Genomic DNA, 21,028 nt, shown 5'->3' on the forward strand with positions numbered 1-21,028 from the left:
TTGGCACAAAACCTCCAAATATGTATAACTTTAGTTTAAAAAAAAAAAAAGTCCCTTTACATGTTTGAATTCAAAAAAACCACATTCCACTTGGCAAGAAATTAAGTTGTAAGCTTGAAAGGATAAATGTTTGCTACATTCTGATACAGAATAAAGAACAGAGAAATGGGCATTCAAAGGGAATTGTTCTTGACAGCACTTGAAACTTGGAAGAGTATACAGTGTAACATATTAATGCAAGCCTGATTCTTGTGGATTTCTGCTTCCTCTTTATTGCTCTTGGTACTATTTTGTTAATGTTAATTTCTTCAAAAAACCTAAAATGGCACAGATTCGGATATTTTAAATATGTTTATTCTAAAAAGCAGCAATTTTCCCTGTCCCTGACAGAATGCTACTGCTCTTTTAAACAACTTAGGAGTCTGGTATAAGGATTTTTTAAAAATACAAATTACTGTGTATTGATGGAATAGATTTAAAAATAATAAGAAAAAAAACATTTTGGAGCAGATAAAAGGGGGATGATGGCCGCTTCCACAATATGAACGGGAAACTAGAATTATTTCACCCAGAAGTTTCCTCTTCCAAAATACCTTTTGTGTTCAGATGCAATATGGTGAACCATATGAAAGATTACTGTATATTTATGTATGTTAATTAGTAAATTACAGCATCAATAAAATGGCTCTTGGGTATTAGATCAAAGCCACACAGATTTAATAAATATTTGGAAACTGCTTGTCTGTTACATCCAACAGGTAATTAGAACAGAATATTAATCTTTTGACTTTTAGAAGCTGCCTGAAATAATGAGGATACAAGCATGAAGGTATTTGACAGGAACCTCTTGCTTAAAGAACCAGACTCCGTCTTTGAATGCATTTACCTATTTCTAATTGAATTCCACAAGTGTTCTGTAGGACATCAAACAGAAGATCATCAACCAATGTTTTATTAAATTTCTCAGCATTATCTTAATAATTTACATCTATAAACCAGGCCTTTGCAAACAACATAGATATACAAGGGAAGACAAAGCTCTGCTCCTACCATCTTACAGTTTGACACATGTCAAAACTGTTCAGAGAATGTGGCCAAGACTTAGAGCTGCATTGCTTAAGAAGGAGCAGAGAGGTTACATAAAAGAAAATAGAAAATCTTAAGTATGTGGGAAAAATACGTGCTTTTAGTAACTGTCATTCTATCCTACCTTTACATTATGTACTGAATCATAAATGGAAGTTATTTATTTTTACCCACTTGTAAAATAACTAGGTGGTTACCGAACTGTTATACTGAACTGTAATACAAAGCTCATTGAAATTGGTCATGGCCTTTTTGTGGACTCAGACTAAACTTTGGAGCCTTCGTGTACCTCATTGGCTGGTTCTTTTTTTTCTAGTTACTTTTGGAATAGACAAGTTTTTCCTATTTTGTTATGATAGTCCCATCTTTCATGGCTATTCTTATGTCCAAGTCTGTAGCTCCATGATTTTTTTAAAGGCATTTTTAATAAACTTGTAGGGTTTTGTTTGTTTGTTTTCATGGTAGAAGTTTACCATGCTTCGTTTAAAACATGGTATCTTCTTCACAAAGATTAGCCTAGAGTAAGTCATGGTCTGGTTTGGGATTAGAATAGGAGCAGCCAACTGTCCTGATCCTGCATGTCTTGTAATAAAATCTTCTGGCCAAGACCCAAAAGGCCTCACTCGATATCAGCGAGAGTCAAGATGAGCACAAATCTAGCAGGGGACAGGGACAGGTTTCCATGGATCCTTGTGGATCCCTTGTTACGGGCTGAGCATGCAATTAGGTTCTGTGTGATCTGATGTCAACTTCAGCAGCATCTCCGCCAGCAAGTCTGCGCTTCTGGTCGCATGACGCTTCAACAGCGTCGTGCCTCATCAGCCATCTTTACACTAGAATAAGAAAATAGCATGTCACATTTCTCACTGTTCTGAGAGTATTAAGCTTTTAATATCAGAAGTAATTCTTCTGACTTTATGTATTTGAAAGCCAAGCAAGTTTATAAATTAAGTTCCCACAGGCGTCACTATCTATCAGTATCTTCTTCCTGTCTTGCTACTCAATCAGCAGGTGGATGTTTGGAATAGCTATTAAAATTCAAAATCGTTTAAGTGAGCTCTTTCCTTGGTTTCTCTCTCAATGTGCTGTGTGCACTTCACTCATAACTAAGTACTGGAACACAAGAGTTAAAAGGTTTCTATAGTCAGGTAAAGGCTATTTGTCTTTTGCAGTAATGAATGGAGAGAGAATGAATGGAAGAAAATCTTATTTGGCACTATGTTAGTGTTTTTATTGAGAGAATGCCCAGGAAAGGAAATGTTTCTGCTGCTGAGGCAGAAAACAAAGCTATCTCCACCACTATTAGGCAAGTCTACCACTGAGCTCTTTCTGTAAAAATAGCCTTAACTCCAGTTTCTAAGGATAATTTAACAATATTCCAATAATTTTCCTGTTTCTCTAGTATGTCTTTTTTTCAGTTTTTCTGAATTCCTTCCAGAAAACACATTCCATGCAATTTCAAAAAGTTTTTAAGCCTTTTCAGTGATTTTGCTTGCAGGTCAAGTGAGTTGGGACTTGTAAGCAAAGTTGCTGCTTTGGAAAGGCTTACCCTGCTGCATTAAATATTTATTTAGAGTAAGTATATTTAAAATGTTAGGTTTTACTTTTTGGTAACGAATAGTTCAGTAATTTGTTAATTTAGAACTTAAAAACTTCTGTATGTACCTGTAGCAGACTGGACAATTTGGGAAAATAGGTTGGAAACCTGAATATGGTTTTATCATTGGGGATGAACAACTTCAAAAGCCATTCTAAACACACAGGTTACTTGGTGAGACTCAGACAATCATCTTTAAATTTTGTAGTGGAATTCACTGGATGTATGTAAAACAACTGAAGCAGCATGTAAGAGACTGAGCTGAAAGTAATGAGCTGATCCTGTGCTGTCTGAAGTCCTGAGAAGGCACTGCTTTTTTGTTGTCGTCTTGGGTGGCTGGCTCAGTATGCAACTGTTTATTCTTAGCTCCTGGCTGTGTCATGCTGCCGCATGATGGAATGAAAGTCTAAACGGAAGCCAAAAGCCAAGGGCTAAAAGTTTGGTGTATCGTATGTCAATGTGGAATATATACTTTGGACAATACTGTTGAAGAAAGGGCATCTAAATTATAAATATGAATGGAAGGTGTTCAGATTTGCAAATCCAGCACGTGTCTCTCTAAAACCTAGTGCAGGGCATGTTCCACAATACACCTCCCCGGCAGCATTTGCAAATCCAGCACGTGTCTCTCTAAAACCTAGTGCAGGGCATGTTCCACAATACACCTCCCCGGCAGCATTTGCAAATCCAGCACGTGTCTCTCTAAAACCTAGTGCAGGGCATGTTCCACAATACACCTCCCCGGCAGCAGAGCTCAAGAGCACACAGAAAACATGGTCTGGATGCATGCCTTACAGATGACTTGTTCCCTGGCATCTGTTGTTGCAGATTCAACATAAAAAAGATAAAGTGCAGTTCCAAGGTGTAAAAGGTTTATTGGTGACATATTTATTAAACAAAATGTAAAAACAATAATAATTTCTTAACGCGAACAGTCTCTGAGCAAGGAATGGCCAGGTCTAACTGTGTACCGATGGGCTGCTGTAGACGTAATTGGTCATGTAACCATAAGCTTTTGTTGCAAAGATACAATTAAATCAATTGAATTAAACAATTAATTTGGCCCTATGCTCTTCTATGATGAAAATTTTAAATATTTGTCTGATGGTCTGAATGGGTAAAGTAAGACTTTAGGAGTGGAAGGGAAGGATACTGTCCCTTAAATTAAAATCAAACCCTTATCTTTGTTGTTTTCAATCAAAATCAAATTCATTGGTTCATCTTCATGAATAGCTATTAAAATTCAAACCTGCCTTCTTCATACGCTCACTTGTTTTCCCTACTTATGCAGAAACAAGTGCAAATGGAATTAAATGATAATGAGGGTTGAACTTGACATGCTTTTACTTACTGTAAACCACTTTTTAATACATTTCCTATGTGACAATCCTAACCATTCAAAATTGTCCAGACAACCTTTTCCCTTTTGCAATCTTAATAAACAGCTGAGAGAATACAGCAAAATCCTTACACGGGAAAAAATTCAGTTAGCTTCTAACATAACTTGATGGCTGGAAAAAAGATTAGAGCCTGCACTGTACAGCCAGTGAATTTTGTTTAAAACACAGATACTTAGTCTGAAATTCTAAAAGCATTTTCTGGTTAAAACTTTGTGTTCTTTTTTTTTTTTTTTTAAGCTTGCCTACTTGCAAGGTTAGTAGAATGGATTTCTTACACCAGATAAGCCACTTTCAGTTAATATAAACATCAGATTACATTGGGGGAATATAACATGAACGTGTATCTTTTTCATTTCATAGAAACAATATTGAAGAAAACCGTATTTTAAGAATTCCGATTTTTGCTTTTAAAAAAAAATTATTTTATGGTGTATGTTGTCTTTTGGAATTGGTGGATTGACTCTTCTGAATGCTAGTCTTGTTATTTTCTGTGGAGCAGAAAGGGGGCGGGAGGGGCGACTTTTCTTGCATCTTGCCCGTATTATGTCAAAGTCTTGCATAAAATCTGGGATTGCCCGACTCATTGATTGAAATTCCCTGTCACATGCCCTCATATCACGTAATACTTTTCATAAATTAATCAAGCTTCATCTTTAGATTGCCTGACTTTGATTTTTCTAGATGTGGATGTGTTGTGCCGGCATATTTGGTATTTAGTGTATCTCCTAAAACTGTTGAAAGGATGCAAAGTGACAGCATCTCTTTAACATGTTAAAATGGTCTCAGATAACTGTTTTTCTCCTATCTTTCTACACAGCTCAGGGAAGACTTGCTTTCAGTCACATCAGGTTCAGACTGGTGCTAGTTTGTGCTGTTTGCATTTATTCTGTTTCTAGATATTTAGTAATACTCTGTGCATTCAAGACATTTTTGTGTTAAGGTATTATTTTCAAAAGCAGTTAATGGTTTCAGGGATTCTTTGAATTATTTTTCTTTTCCTTTCTTTTTTTTCCCCTTCCCTTTCTTTTTTTTTCCCCTTCCCTTTCTTTTTTTTCCCTTCCCTTTCTTTTTTTTCCCTTCCCTTTCTTTTTTTTCCCTTCCCTTTCTTTTTTTTCCCCTTACCTTTCTTTTTTTCCCCTTCCCTTTTTTCCCTTCCCTTTCTTTTTTTCCTTCCCTTTCTTTTTTCCTTCCCTTTCTTCCCCCCCTTTTTTTTCTTCCCCCCTTCCCCTCTTTTTTCCCTCCTCCTTTTCCCCCTTTTTTTCCCTCTTCCTTTTTCCCCCTTTTTTTTCCCCTCTTCCTTTTCCCTCCCCTTTTTTTCCCCTCTTCCTCCCCCCCTTTTTTTCCCTCTTCCTCCCCCCCCCTTTTTTTCCCCTCCTCCTTTCCCCCCCCCTTTTTTCCCTCCTCCTTTTCCCCCCCTTTTTTTCCTCCTCCTTTCCCCCTCCCCTCCCCCTTTCTTTCCTTTTCCCTTCTTTTCCTAATACTAGACTTTTCTTGTCTGGAAACTTGATATAGAATATTATAGCAAAGACTGTAAGCATCTGTGATAAACAGGTTTTTAAATCTCATAGTGGTCATCAGTCCAGCATTTTAGAAAGGCATATGGAATCCTTTCTTTAAATTAAACAAGTTGTGAGAGACCAGAGAGAAAAGTTAAGTGAAGTAGTCAATCAGAATTCTTACTCTCATTTCCCCTTTCCCCTACACTCCAGAAGAGGTTTACTGATGATCATGCTCTTTAATTTTAAAGAATACATAAAGCACAGGTCTTTTGGTTCATGGATGAGCCATGGTAACGAGTTATTGCAAGACGATGGACCACAGAAAGCACATTGTATATATAAATACATGAAAGTTGTATGGCATTTCTGTAAATATTACTTTGTACATAGTTGCTGTTTAAAAAAAAAAAAAAAAAGTTTTGGGAAGAAGTGTGCCATTTTTTCACCTGGGAGAGGACTTTTTAAAGTAGTATGTTTAAATTTAGTCATTTCAGGGACAGTTCATAAGCCTGAACCAAAATATCAACAGTAGGAAACTCATCAGGTAGTTTAGATTTGTAATTTGTTTTTAAATGTGTAATAGGTTGTTTCAGGTTGAGTAAATATTGTTTTCTTCATACTATAGTAATCTGATCTTTCCTAGATTTCACTGTGATATCAGGACATTACTGAATATGATCATGTAGAAACAAACTATTTCACAGTATGTATGAGCAGGCATTTGCTATTACTGTCTGTTTATTATTATAAGCTTCTGAGCAAAGACGCTTTCTTGATCTGTTATCTACAGTGGTGATGAAAGGGCTTCTACCATAGCCTTGATCAAAAACCAGACTCCTGCATTGGAAGGGAGGAGGAGGGGAAAGGAGTTTACTCCTCTAAAAACAAAATAAGCAACAACTACAATTGGGAAAGTGTATTCCTATAACCCCAAATAAGTTATTTACTCATGGCGAGTGTCAGGATGGCACAAACCTAATATATCTGTAAGCTCAGATGATGTGTCTTCATGGAAGTGCATTGCCAAGAGAATTATCCATTCCTTCAGTTCTGTGTTGTCTGAAACAGCCGGCTTTCAAGGTGTGATTAATGTACAGTGGCAGTCAGTAGGATATGAGTAATTGTGGCTAATTCCAAAAGTGGAAATAATGAGGAAAAAGGGCTATGTGTGATGTAGCACAGTGGTGTGAGATTTCTTGCCAAGTGTTGTTTAGCAACTCGTTTTATGCAGAGAAGGCATGGCAGTGCTGGCATCTTACTTGAGAGAAGATATATTTGGTGTTCTACAGGGAAGTGACATTTTTCCGTAGACTGTGATTAGCAGTCACTTGCAAATAATCAGCAGTTGTCGCAAACTCCACCCTGCAGTTCCTAACCCTGCAGTTCCTATTTCAGTTGCAGGAGTATGTAGCTAGCTATCTCAAATTCAGCCATCCTCTTGTGGCCTTCCTGTTTATAGGTCAAGTCTTTTGTGGCCAGAGCTTCCACTAGGAAACTAAATATTTCGTGAGAAATATGAGTGGAATCATTGTTGTCGCTGTTTTCTTTATTGCTTAGTAACTTTAGTCATTGTTTTAAGTGTCTGTGTTTAAAAATCCTTTAAAATCCGTTCATGTGCTAATTAATTCATATATGACACTTGAAAGTAGGACAAAGCATCTTACTCTGCAGAGTTCTGGTGCTTAAGTCAATGAGCACAGAGGTGAAATGAGTTTGTTCACTTCAGAGCTGCAGCAAGTGATGTTCTAATGATCTTGCACACTCTTCTCTAGGAACTTTATAGCTTTCTCTGAACAAGTTCAGCAGCAACCTGTGCTAAACATGAATCAGATTTAAAACCCAGTTATTTTCTAGCAGAAATTAAAAGCTACTGTTTTCAAGTATGTGGTGCTACCATTTGTTTTGTTAGTGTAATTTATCTTCAAATGAACAAAAGCAGCCAATATTCATATTAAAATCTTGAAAAGCCAGTGGTTTCTGGAGGTGGGCTGGATGGTGCATGAAGTGCAAATCTGATGATGGCTAATCACACTCCCCATTGCATTAAGTTCTTCCTTTCTAAAAACTGAGGCTTCTGTCACTTTCATAAGCAATTCTTATGCTCTCCTGCAGAAACTGACTTTTTTTTTTTAAAGCTACAGCATTTTGCTCTGGCCATCAAAATAGGCCTGCTAAATATGAAGAGATCTCGTGCAACTTTCATTTAAATCTGAAGGCAGATGTGAATGTACATATATATGCACTGGCATTTTTGACAAAAGGCCCAACTATGTCTGTCCTGGGAAAGATTGCCTTGGACAATCCTTAAAAGACAGAATGAAGCATTACATTTTGCTTCAGTGAAGTTCTTTGAGATGAGCAGTATAGTTACAGATTATTTCAGTTTTGATCAAGTACCAATGTAAACAGTAGATTAAATTTATGAGACCAAAACTCACCACCGTGCTAGATTATATTAAGATTTAAAAAAAGTTAATTGTAGAAGACGTGCTAGAATACAGTGATGATAGTACTATGTAGTTCTTCTAAGCGAAGTCATTTATCTTAACATACTTGGATGAAAAAAATCAATGTTTTCTGCATCTCCACATCAATACGTTGTAATGATTTTTCCTCACTGTTATGGCAGCTTCAGTATTTTAGTGGAAGTACGTTATATACACCAGCAAAGTAGCATCTCTGATAATCAGATTACATTTAGAGTCTTCCTAACTTGATAAAATTGTCTTCTATGTTGTCATTCGTACATGTATAATACAAAATAAAGCTCCTTCAGTGCTCAGCTTTTAATAATCCTGTTCATAATTAAATATAAATCTGACTAAAACATATTCTTCTACATTAAAATCTTGTCATAAAAACATTTTGAATATAAACCTTCAATACTCAGTAGGGCGATACTATATATATACACAAATGCACTTTTTTCTGTTAGTAGCAAGCATTTTGTTCACTATTTGCACAACTTCACAGTCATATGTTTTATACAACCACTACTAAATCAGACTTCTGATTGCTCATTACTGTCAGGAACGACAGACGTTAAGGCAGCCTGACAAAAGCGATGTAATGTTGACATTTTTGTTTTCTGTTCAATATACAGTCGCAGTTTGTCTCTGAAGGTTTCCCCTAGAAAACTGTAAATTAAGGGGTTCAAACAGCTATTAGAAAAAGCTGCTAGGTTCACAATATGTCCTGTTAAAGGATAATCATGTCTGAAGGATGGGCTGCTTGAAGAGACAGACTCGCTTTTCTTTTGGAGAAGTTGAACACTAATGAAGACATTTTCAGGTAGCCAGCAGATAAAGAAAACCAAGACAACAACAAAAATCATTCGAAGAGCCTTTTGTCGCCGCAGACGAAGACTCCTATGCTTGTGTGCTTTTATAAGAACTCGAACAATTAATGAGTAACAAAGACCGATGATCACAAAGGGGATAATAAACCCCAAGGTTATTTCTAGCCACTGGATTTCTTTTACATCTGCAAAACAAAAATGGACCTCTCCGGTGTGTTGTAAATGCACAGCGGTAAATGGAACTAGTGCTGCAGAAATAGACGCCATCCATATGAGACCACAGCTTAATCTAGCGTGTTGCATAGTGCGAAATATGTTGGACCTCATTACTTTTGCCAGTGCTATGTATCTGTCAAAACTCATCCAAGTCAGAAAGAAAATGCTGCTATACATGTTGATCTGAAGGAACAAAGACATAAAGGTACAAATAATAGTGATATCATAATACTTTTCATCAAGATTAAAGACCTCAATGAGAGAATCAGCAACTAAAATGAGATCAGCTACTGCAAGATTTATGAAGTAAAGGTCTGGAATAGTCATTTTTTCACGAAAGCTTATGTTGACAACCAGTATCAGAATGTTTCCTACAAAACCAATAGGGAAAAGAAATATTGTGTAAAGACATGATAAGAAAAGACCAATAACATATTGTTGGTGTTCTGATTTATCGGCTAATCTAGAAGATATGCTTCCATTACACAGATGTGATCCATTTAGGTTAAAAGTTGTGCTGTTACATATAACAGGTGATATTGAGGCAGAATAAGTTTCCATGGTTAAAATATCTGCAGAAAAGATATTAGTACTCACAGTTTGGTGGTGATGCCAAAAAAATCAGGTTTTTGGTTGTTTTCAACTAAGTTCATAGTAAGCATGTTGATTGGAATGGAAAAAGATGTGCACTTTTGTATAAGAAATTAAAATTCTTTAGAATCAAATTAATTAGACTTAAAATTGACTGAAATATAACAGTACAAATAGTAAATTTCTTAAATTTTTTTACAGGACACTATATACATTGCAACTGAGAGAATCTGCAGTTCCTGTATGCCTTAAGATCATGTAGGAATCTTTTTACCATTATGGTACTTGGATCTCTTTAATAAAAGCTTTTCATCAACAGTGTTTCTTCATGCAGGTTGGAAGGTAGTAGAATTTTAGCTCCATTTGTTTTCTTTTAATAATCAATGAACATCCTTGGACCTGCAATTTGCAAATGGAAAACAATTAATCTCATACTCCAGCACTATACCATGTACCATATGCTTCTGCTAACTTCATATACACAGCTGAGGCTGTAGGAAACACCATGTTTGAATATATATACAAGGGTTCAGTGAATTTAAATTTGTTCTAGTTGATAATATATTGTGAGGGCAGATCTGTTAAAATTTTGTGTACCCTTCAGGGATTCAGTACTGGAAAATGTAGTAATATAGAAAGAAAATCAGGTGAGAGAGTTTTGCCTACTGCAGAAAAACTTTATTTTTATATATAGATATATATGTAAAAAAAAACTATTTCAACATCAGCTTGTAAGGCTTGTAAGTAGCAGTCTGTGGCTGAGAAGGCAACAGAGATGAAAAGCAGTTGGTTCCTTCTGCTCTCAGTGGGAAGGAAAAGGCAAATTTTAGAAATGAAGGTAATACAAGCAGCGTATTGATTTACACCAACATTATTATACTCAATTTGCTTTTCTTTATGATTAATTATGTTGCACTGACTTCCGGATAGGAATGGAAAATACCACTTATCCGATTTGTTTACTTATAAATGTTGAATGCTATGGACTGAAGCATTGCTAGAAGTTTATTTAAAAGAAAAAACACAACCAAACAAAACGCACCCCAAACAAATAAAACAGCAAGCAAATGATAACCCCAGGGTATTTTGTGGTAAATCTGAAGTATTTTGAATTGCTTTAACCTTCATCTTACTACCAAAACCTTGATTTTAATCGCACTAAAACATATTAAAAGAAGTTAAATTGTTTACTGGTAAAATTCATGCATATTCCCACATTTTAGTGACTTAAATCCTGCTGATGTACAGTCTGGGGAAGAAAAAGGAGCAGACCACTAATGGAGTAGGAGTGTTAGAATATGTTCAGTCAGAAATACAGCTCTGAGTTTGCTTAAATGTATTGAAGTTACCAGAAGTAGCTAGCAGATACTTAAATACAGATATCTGTTCCAAAGCTTTTATTTTTTAATGAAATAGGCATAAGTATACAGTAGCTGTTGCTATGTTTTGGATTATTTTCATAATATAAATCTTCATGCTAAAATATCCATATGAAATTACACTTATTTGAAGAAGGTTTGGTGTTTGTTTCAAGCAGCTATGGAAGTCAGACATGAACTGTTGTCTTTTATGTTAACATCCTTTTATTTTTGAATAAGGCAGTAAAACGGCTTTAAATACAATAAAACGTAAGTTAACAGTCTAAACAATTGATTTTAAAAGGTCTACCTGTGGTCAGATTTTAGTTACATCTGAAAGGCCACCAAAAGCCAAGCAATTACAAGCATTACAGGTAACCATGTACTGTGAAACACTTTTATTTTACCTTAATTCCATTTCTCCAGAGCTGATTTTCCTCCAGACAACAGAAGGCTGGTTCTTGCTCGGGTGCACACTTAATGGATGTGTCAACTTCGACTGGCGTGTCAGTAAAAACTTGCACTGAGGTGTGCAAAGCTGCAGTGAATGCCACCTGTTGACGATTCAGCAGTAAAAAAAAAAAAATCATATAAAAGTCTCTTCTCTTTTAAAATGTCTTAAATAAAGGATAGTTTACAACAGCAAAATGCAGATCTTGCTGCATGTCCTTGGCAATAAAACAAGCTTTATAGATTCCCAGGGTTGTTCTAATTTGTGTGCAGTTGAAGTGCTGCTGAACAGCCTTATAAGGCTAGAATTAACCCTGTTTCTGCTGGTTTCTTTTTCACTAGAACTAGTCAAGCATCTTTTCTCTGATATTTGTCAGTTTTATTTTGCCTAATGTTCATTTTACCCTGCTTTCTGCCTCTAGCATTTTTTCAAATTATATAGTCCATTCAAACCTACAGCTCAGCTGATCAATAATTAAGACATTTATTTGCAAATCGTAACTAAGCATATTTTACATAGATATAAAGCAATAATTACTGTTACACGTGGTATTTTTTAAAAGCCTCTGGACAATCTAAAGAGAAATATTCGATTGAGGAAAATCTAGCAGCTGAGAAGGGTCATTTGCTAAACTGACAATATAAATTTCAGTTTTCCTACCTTCAAGTCGATCCCATTTTGCCTGTTTGTATTTTAATTTTCAGGTATACATTGTCATCCTCACACTTCTTAGAATTGCTCAGCTCAAAATAACATGGATAAAATAAACTAATTTTGCAGAGAATGTGGAGCCTCAGTCTTGCAGAAAACCACCAGTACTGCAGGTGGAGTTTTGCATTTCATCTGTAGGGGGGGAAAAAAACCACTTGACATTTCCAGAAACACCACCTACTGGTGGCCAGAATTCTTAGAATGGAAAGAAAGTTAAACTTTTCTTTGTCATAAAAGAGAAATATTTTATCTGTGCAAGTTGCTTTTCATGATTATATTGATCTGATACCTGAACGTTAAGTACCATTCATGGATATGCTGTACATTGATGCAGCATGCTGCTGCTACTGGAGTAAGATGAATTGGATCTCAGCATTCAGGATTTCAAGAAGCCCCTGTCGCAGTTTCAGAAGCATGGAGTAAACAATTAATATGTCATTATAATGGATGTATTGCATCTGTTACAATGGTAAAATACTTTTAGATTACAAAAGATCTCGTGTGTAGAAAAAGGAAGCAAAAGTCCTTTATACAAGTGGCTTTGGGAGTAGAAGGCACTTTGCTTTCTAGTACCATTGAGGCAGATATATTATTTGCCGATTCCTTGTAATGCACCGTGCATAGCAACACAGGATTTTGTCAGTGTTACTAAAAATTGGTTTAAAGATGTTCTTACACAATGGCTCTTCATAAATAGTTTTGGAATAAATTGTTACTTAGCTTAAAAGAAAGTTCGTGCAAATTAGTGCTGGTAAAGATTTTTCTGAACAGAAGACTTCCAGTGTGTGTGGAATGGTTTTCTGGAGTGTCTTTCTACAGGGTTATGAGGACAGAGAGCCTGAAGTGTTTTCCTTTGAGAAGTATACAAATATGATTGCGTTACAGGACTGGAATAAATGTTCTGTTAGAAAAATCTTGTGATACCAGCTTTGAAGGTCTTAATTTTTTGCTGTCCTAAAGGATTATAAAGAGTCATTATTGTTGTTTGTTGATCATGTGGTTTTGCTGTACTTAATTCTGTCCTTCAGAGCTTTCACTGATCTTGTAAGGGCCAGGAGGATTTTTTACTTTCCTTTATGCATAATGTTAGCTTCTGGGTGTTAGTTGTTTGTAATTATGGGGGCCTTCATTTGATAATCAGCTGGTTCTATCTCTGTTTTTCTAGATGTGAACATCAGCTGATTTGCTATTAAAATGTATAATTCTGAGTGCTAATTTGCTTGTTTGAATTTGTTATTTGTCACTTTGCCATACTTCCAGAATTGTTGGGAAATGGTCTTTTGAAAGACCCATGAAGTAGCTGTTTTTCCTGCTAGTGGAATGATGAAGCATAAGAGGCCAAATATAGTTTTATTATATTGTAATTAGTGAGTTCTGTATTTCACTAAATATTTTATGAGATGATCATGTGAATTCTCTGAATCCTATTTCCTAAACAGATGACAACATCTTCAGGCTGTTGTTTATGCAGTCAAATTATTGTTACTGATTAATCTGTCTTAATCTCACTGTTCGTCACTTCCATATTCCGTAAAATGCTTAAAACTAATTTTAGCAGCTGCTGAACATTGTACCCTTTCTCTTTCCCTGGCAGTTGCTCATACTCCATAGGACTTTATATAGGGAGTGCCTTAATGGTCCATACTTAGTCACGGTTGTGACAGTATTAAGTATTACAGTTCTGCCTGTCGTACCTTATCTTGATTGTTGCTGAGAACATGTGCAAAAGCAACTGGTGTGATAGCATTCCCATAATGTCAGACCTCAATAATCCAGCATTTAAAGTTTTCGTAGCAGTTTATTTTTAAATCTGTAGCAGTCAACTTCTAAAACACTGTATATATCTCAATAAACATGCCTAACACTATAGAGTCTTTAAGGAATGCTAGTGTAATTGTCTGTGATGTACTTAGGTGCTTGAAGTGGGGTATAACAGAAGATACTCTTTGTAATTTAGCAGACTTCAACATATGTGTCTGCTATTGTGTTGCAAAAAGGTGAGAGCTGAGGAGGAAGAAAGTGGGAGGTGTGAGTATAGGAGAGAATAACGTAAGAGGTCCGGCGTATCACAGCTCTTGAGCCACCACTATACGGCAGCCTCTCCAGCGGGATAATAAGCAGGATAAGCCCTGTAGGATGTAAGAGCTGTTGGATCCTGTCAGAAGTGTGGAAGTGCTTTGGGTTAGGAAGCTGATGAGACCTGGAGAAATTAGATCAGGGCCAGGGTGTATAAAGCTGAAAAAAAGTAAGGTACTATATTGCATGGAAGGGGAAGGAAGCATAAATTAAAACTGTGTTGGAATGCTTACTGTGTAATATAACCATATGCAGAAGAAATCAGATTTGTATAAGAATCTGTACTGAAATTATCTCCAGAGGAAATACAGCTGCTGTGGTAATGTTCATGAAGTTCTGCAAGTAGATTGATCTCCTCCTCCAAATTCTCTCTCGTCTTTCTGTTAGCAGGGATACTCTGACCTTTTTCAACCACTGAATGAGATCTGCCTGCATCCATTACCCTGTTCTAGAGCACCCTCATACTTTATCCTGTCCAGCCTCGGTAACTTTCCCTTTCTTGCAAATAACCAAACTTAGTTTCAGTTGGAATTAATTGTGTTCTGTGCCTGCAGAAAACCTTGGACAGAGTGTATTTTGTGTGTTTAGGCTTTTCAGTTGCCAATAATTCTGAGAATGCATTTTTCTTACTAAAAATAATTTTTAAAAGTTCAGCCTTTTCTTTTGCAGGGCCAAGACCTGTACCCATTCAAACTATCCTGGTAAAAACTTTTTATTTTTCTTAAAAGTGTATAACGCAAAACTCTTGGGGGATAACATAAACATTTTACAAAACTGGACCACAAAATGTTGTATCGTGAAAGATGATTCACCATAGGACTTCAGGCTCTATCCAAATGCAATTAAAAAATAAAATTTGCGAAGCATCAATCGTTATTACTTTAGTAGTTGATTCTGGCAGTCCTTTGCTGGACACTTGCACCATGGAGGTGAAACACATTCTTTCATTCTAGCCAATTAGTGAATCAATTTGTCATGCAACATGTGGTGTAAACATTATATAGAGTACTTATTTTGGCTGAATTGCTTGAGCTTTCACCCTACCCCAAATCTTCTGCAACTACCTCAAAATCAAGATAAATAATGCTGTAGCCCTTTCAGGGTCTCTAAGTTTGAAATCAGAATGTAACTAAGGCCAGGCTTAGTAATACATGTAGGGGTGTAGCAGCTCAAGTTATGATTCAAGTGTGCAAATGCAGTCTCTCTTTAGCTCAGATGTTGTTTTGCAATGGGATCAGACCAAATTTTGAGCCAGCTGGTCCTGCAAAGATGAGTCCTTAGTCTCTACATGTTCTTTTCCAAAACATGTTACCAACTCAGAAATTCATGCTTAAACTTCCGCAGCCTGCTCATTTCTCTTCTTTTACTGAATGGAAGGGCTTTTTCAAAAGCAGGCCAAAGTCTTAGAAAGATACCCTTATTACCAGTACAGAAGTAAAATATTCTTCTTTGAATTTTCCAGTATATCCCTTTAGTTAATTTTGACAGCATGCCTATAAAAATATATGCTCTATTTCTTCTGGAACATACTGTTCAAAACTAGGTGAAGCCTGGAAGAAGTTAAGTGTTCAACAAAGCTGCTGCTGGCATAGGGGAAAAAAAATCTCTCCAAGCAGGGAGATTTTATTCTGTTCTTAAAAATACACTTCAAATTATTAATAATTTTAAAATTTTTACTCTTAATCTCAGTGAAAGCTGCTCTTCTCTCCCTCATATCAGACTAGTTTAGAATGCCTTTTGGGGACTGTTTCTGTTCCTTCCCCTGTTGCACACAGGGGTGTTTGCCCTCATATTCTAGCTGGATGCAAGTAGATTTTTCTCGAGGACTGTACGTTCATTGTCCTGAATTTTAATGTAACCTCTGAGTAACTTTATCAAGAACGATTTAACAAAACATTTCTGTATTGCTATATGTTATATTCATAACTATTTGAATTATTGTTCTACATTTTTCACCCTCTTCTCTCCTGTTTACCTTTGTTTTCTCCTAGTCAGTTACAAAGTCTTTTCATTGTACATAGAGATTTCTTTATGACAATATAACCAGCCATCCAGAAAATACTCTGTTTTTTCCCATGACAGTAGCCGTGGTCAGGGAAGAGACCAGAGTACATTCGCTTGCATCTCACAGATGGCAGCCAGAAGCTATACCCAGGAGTACTCACAGACTTACACACAGTAGTTCATTCTTGACAAGATGTACTCGTTCCCAAATCCTAGATCTGACAGTAGGCCCCTACAGGTTTCATTTCTCTGAGACATTTGGTTATGGCTCAGCTGTGTACCTTGCTGAGAGTATCACGAAGCATCCTTCCACCCATGTTGAACCTTCAGGCTCCTTACAGGTGCGTTATTGTGATTCCCTCACCATTAGACCAGTTTCCAGGTCCCAGCCAACCTTAACTAGAGCCAAAGTTTACTGACTAGGTTTTCTTTTAGGCACCTTTAACAGTAACTCAGGACTCAGAAACAACACAATATTTATTCTTTCATCCTCAAATAGAAAATATATGGAAGCAGTGAATAAAATAGAATTCTTCGTGCATCAATCCCAGACTAGAAAATAACCTACTTATCCGTGGCGCAGCTGAAACTATGATATTCTGTCTGAATTGGGATAAACAGCTTGCATCTTCTGACATATTCTTTCACTCAGTCTGTCAGCTTTTTCACTGATGTACAACTCTTACAACTCATCTCTTCAAACTTCTTTCTGCAGGGCTGATCTTCAGTTCATGTTGTTTAATCTCCCTCTTCTCAGGTGCAAAACAAAACCTCTGATGCCAGCTGAGAAATCCTTTCACAAGTATGAAATTGGCTTTTGTATTCAAAGAGATGAATCTTATCTACGTACTTCCTTTCTGACCAGGTTCTATAATGGTCTGTTTATGTGTAGTGTCCTTTAATTATCCATCTGTTCATGCTGGCAGCAGAACAAAATCGAACAGGAAGACAGGCTGACATAATACAATGCAGACATCTTACCAGTTGATTTTTACGTCTTGCAGAAATGTTGGTCCTTACACTCATAGTTAGCGAGACTACGTATTGCCCTTTATTTGCATGTGATACAGTCATGGTCCATAAATTTCAGGACTTGGATGTCTAAGACTAGATCCATATATTTAGATACTAGATCTATATACTGTATTATTATTGAACAAATATCCTTTATTCTTTCATTTATGTACTTGGCTGTTGTTTTGAGGAGGATGTTCCTCTTGATCAATCAGTGCTCACTTTTCTCTGTCTTAGGCAGCCCATGCTGATTTGTACCAGCTCTCCATGCAAATCTGGACCCCGTCAGGAAGACCTTCCAAAGCATACAACTGCAAAAAAAATCTGTCAGTTCTGTTAGCGTCCGTGTGTCATGCAAAGGCACACATTTAAGCATCAAAGTGGCTTTTCTCAGAACCCTTCAGGTCACTTGAGCCTTCTTCATCACATCACTATATTTTTATAACTTTGCAATCCAAGTCTACGTCGTTATCCAAGATCTAGTACGATTTTGTGCCTTCCCCATTGTTTCTGTTCCTTCCACCACTGTGAGAGGAAAAGCTGAAACCGAAGCCAAATGTGTAAGATGGCTCCTGGCCATCTTACAGTAACAATGTGCTGAAAGCAAGCATTTCAAACTTTGCACCTACATCTCAGCCTGCATTGGCTACTGATTGTGGAGGGCTACATCTGAATTCCTATACCGCAGCTGGTTTATTCTCTGATTAAGATTTTTTCCCCCCGTTTTGTACCATTTATCCATTAATTCTCTTCCTAATGTATAATGCTCCTATCTTGTCTCCAGCAGAGCCCTGATTTCGGTTTGGAACTGGAGATTTGCTTTTGTTTGCCTTTTTAAAAACATGCCTCAGTTATACTGTTCTGGGCTGGCTTTTATCTTTTTTTTTTAGTTAGTGTGTTATTGAATGTGACTCTTCAAAGGCATGCAACTTCATATTTCTGAATGGACTCATCAAGAATGGCTTAAATTAATAATTGCTGTAAGTCTTAATGCAAAGTTGAAGCTGAGAGTACCTTAACAAAAAGCTTTCATTCTTGCACAAAGTTTTAATTAGCCATCCTGTTGATCTTTCCAGTTCAGTGCCTCACAAAGGACCCGAAGCTTTCCTTTATGGACGAGCATTTCGATTAATTTTAATTTTTTTTTTTTTTTTTTTTTGGGCACAAGAATTCGGACAAAACCTTAAGGGTTCCAACAAAAGTATGAGAGGAAAATGGAAAAAAGGAAGAAATGCTCAGTTCGTGTGTGTGTGTATATATATATAATATAAACAAGTGTTACAGTAGACTTACAGTATTACATACTATTTCAGGATTATAGTGGATTCTTAAGCCATACTTCACTGTTGCTGCTACTGGAATTTACTAATGTTATAAAAATAAGTAGTTTGTAGGGTAAAAAGTCAAAAGAGGAAGCACACCTGAGAAGATGCTTTGGCTGCAGATTTTTACCTTTGTTCAAAGTTGCTTTCTGCTATGTTTTTGGATCTTTGCCAGGGCATTGATATTATTACAACAGCGGACTTCTGTGGCAACAGTACTTTTCTTTCTACTTGGCTTTGAAGTAATACTTGCAGAAAATAGGCGATTTAAAAAAAAAAAAGAAAAAATCCCAGACCCTACATGTTTTCTCATAGATCACTAAATACTTTTTTTTTCATTCCAGTACTGCTAGCTGTAAGACAGTCCAAGTTTGGGTTCTAAAGAACAAACAATTACCCTTTTTTGAAGAAGTAAAAAACCAAACCAAAACCCAAACTGAAACCCACAAACTAAGAAGTAAAGTGGGTTGACAGTTCTTCAGGAACAGCAAGTATTACTGAGACCCATTTTCATGGGTCATAGTTGTTACTGGTATTTCAAGGTGATTGTTGGCAGTGTTCTCCCTTCGGCACTTCTGTATGACTTTAAGTATTTCATACTTGCATGGCTTATGAAAACAAAGTATAAATACCAAACTAGCACAGGTTTCACAGAACAACACTATTTCTGCAATATTCATCACAAGCTCATTCTTTGGAGTTCCAATGCTCTTCTGTAATTTTAATGTTGTCCTGAAGAGAATCATAACGTTATAAAATAGATGGCATATAAATATTGATATGCTTATAATGTATGCAGCAGGGTAAGTGCGGATGTGCTGTTGTAAGGCTGGCTCTTCAGCAGGTGCTTCTTTAGCGAAGAGAACAGTAAAACAGAGTATCTGAAGAAATGATGGGATTCCAAATCCAAAGGTGAATTTAATGATCTCATATTCAGGCCGTGCAAATAATGGATCTAACTGGCAGTCTGTTGTCAAGTGATAGTTATCTGTGCCAACCAGGACTGCCTCCGTCAGTGACAAACAGAAGGCATATATAAGTACAAATCCAACACACAATATGGGCCTTTGGGTTGCTTGGCTGAGAGCAGTCCTTGGTGGAAATCTCTTGAGTAATAGTATGAGAAGTATCAAAATCAAAACATACTGAGAATTGAAATAACTGAAGTTGAAAAAAAATGACAGTACGTTACATGCGAGGTGGGTTGCTTTTAAATAGTCAGGTCTAGTAATGACAGTAAATGATAAAAAAATCATTATGATGTTGCTGATGGTGAAGTGTAGAAAAAGTAAGTCTAAGTTTTCTATGACTTTGTACTGCAAATAATTCTTTACGAAAATGATCAAAATCCATATGCCAGCTATTAATCCTGTTGGTGCAAAAAAGGCAATGTAACAGTGCATAAGCCTTGATATGATGTTTTGAGAAGCTATGAAGGCTTCGATTTCTTCTGGGGAGATGACAGAGAAGTTCTTGCTTGGGTAGCCAATCCATGTCATGTGAGAAGTCATCCTTCCTTCTGTACCGTGCTTATTTCCTATTCAGTGGAGTTTGAAACTGAAATGGAAAAGGAAGGTGAAACAGGTTTTAAAGTACAGTTTGTAATGTCTCTAATTTGTGTGTTAAATGTGAAGTGCGGTCAGGAGTATGAACCATTTGTTCAGAATAAATGTGGTGATTTGTTTTGGTGAATATTACATTCCTATGTTAATTTCAAGCTAACTTGCATAATATCTTTAGCCAGAGAAACCTGGCTCTTAATTTTTTATCTGGTTCCTCCTCTCACCAGTACCCCCTCCCTTTTCCTCCCTTGTTGCAGACAGGACTTTGCTGCAGCTCAGCTGTGTAGGCACCAGCCAGGGTTCAGCGCACTCATGTTGCCTGGAGAATAAAAGCGAGAGTCGGCGGTTCCGCGGGTGAGGAAGGAGCTGGCTCCATGGTTAGGTGGAGCCGCTTTCCCTCACCAGCTTGCCAAAAAAGGGTAAGGCAGTATGCAGGGCAACTCCAGTGTGTGGGTTGCAGCTACGGCCACAAAATAGCTTCACTGTACTGTCGCAAGGGTGGGAATTTTGTACAGTTTGAACCCAGCTGACAGTCTCAGGGCTCACACCGCACGCTGAGGAAAATGCAAAGATAATCACAATGTGAGGCAAGAGTCGCATTCCTTCCTTTGTTTTAGTTCTGCTTCCTTTCTGTTGTGAAAAAAAGCCTTTCATAACTGCAGTCTGTACTGAGGAGCCCATACAAAATTAATGCGAATGTTTAAGAACTGTTACGAACAAACTGCTTTCATACTAAAATATCGGTATACATTAATAATGCTGTCATTTTTAGATGTAGCTGTTGTGTAAAACTGAAAAAAATAATACTTTTCTGCATGCTCGAACTTGAGAAAATGATTACTG

The 21,028-nt window shown here is 36.8% G+C and overlaps 2 protein-coding genes across 3 annotated transcripts in view; one reads left to right on the forward strand and one right to left on the reverse strand.

The window, feature by feature from the left end:
- Positions 1-21,028, forward strand: part of CHLSN (cholesin) — a 134,787-nt gene that overhangs the window by 7,838 nt on the left and 105,921 nt on the right. The window lies entirely within an intron of this gene.
- Positions 8,584-9,657, reverse strand: GPER1 (G protein-coupled estrogen receptor 1). Its single transcript, XM_009487461.2, has one exon. It carries the CDS (start codon positions 9,655-9,657, stop codon positions 8,584-8,586), a length of 1,074 nt encoding a protein of 357 aa, XP_009485736.1.

This window comes from Pelecanus crispus, chromosome 11 (genome assembly GCF_030463565.1).
Source record: "Pelecanus crispus isolate bPelCri1 chromosome 11, bPelCri1.pri, whole genome shotgun sequence".
Lineage (NCBI taxonomy): Eukaryota > Metazoa > Chordata > Aves > Pelecaniformes > Pelecanidae > Pelecanus > Pelecanus crispus.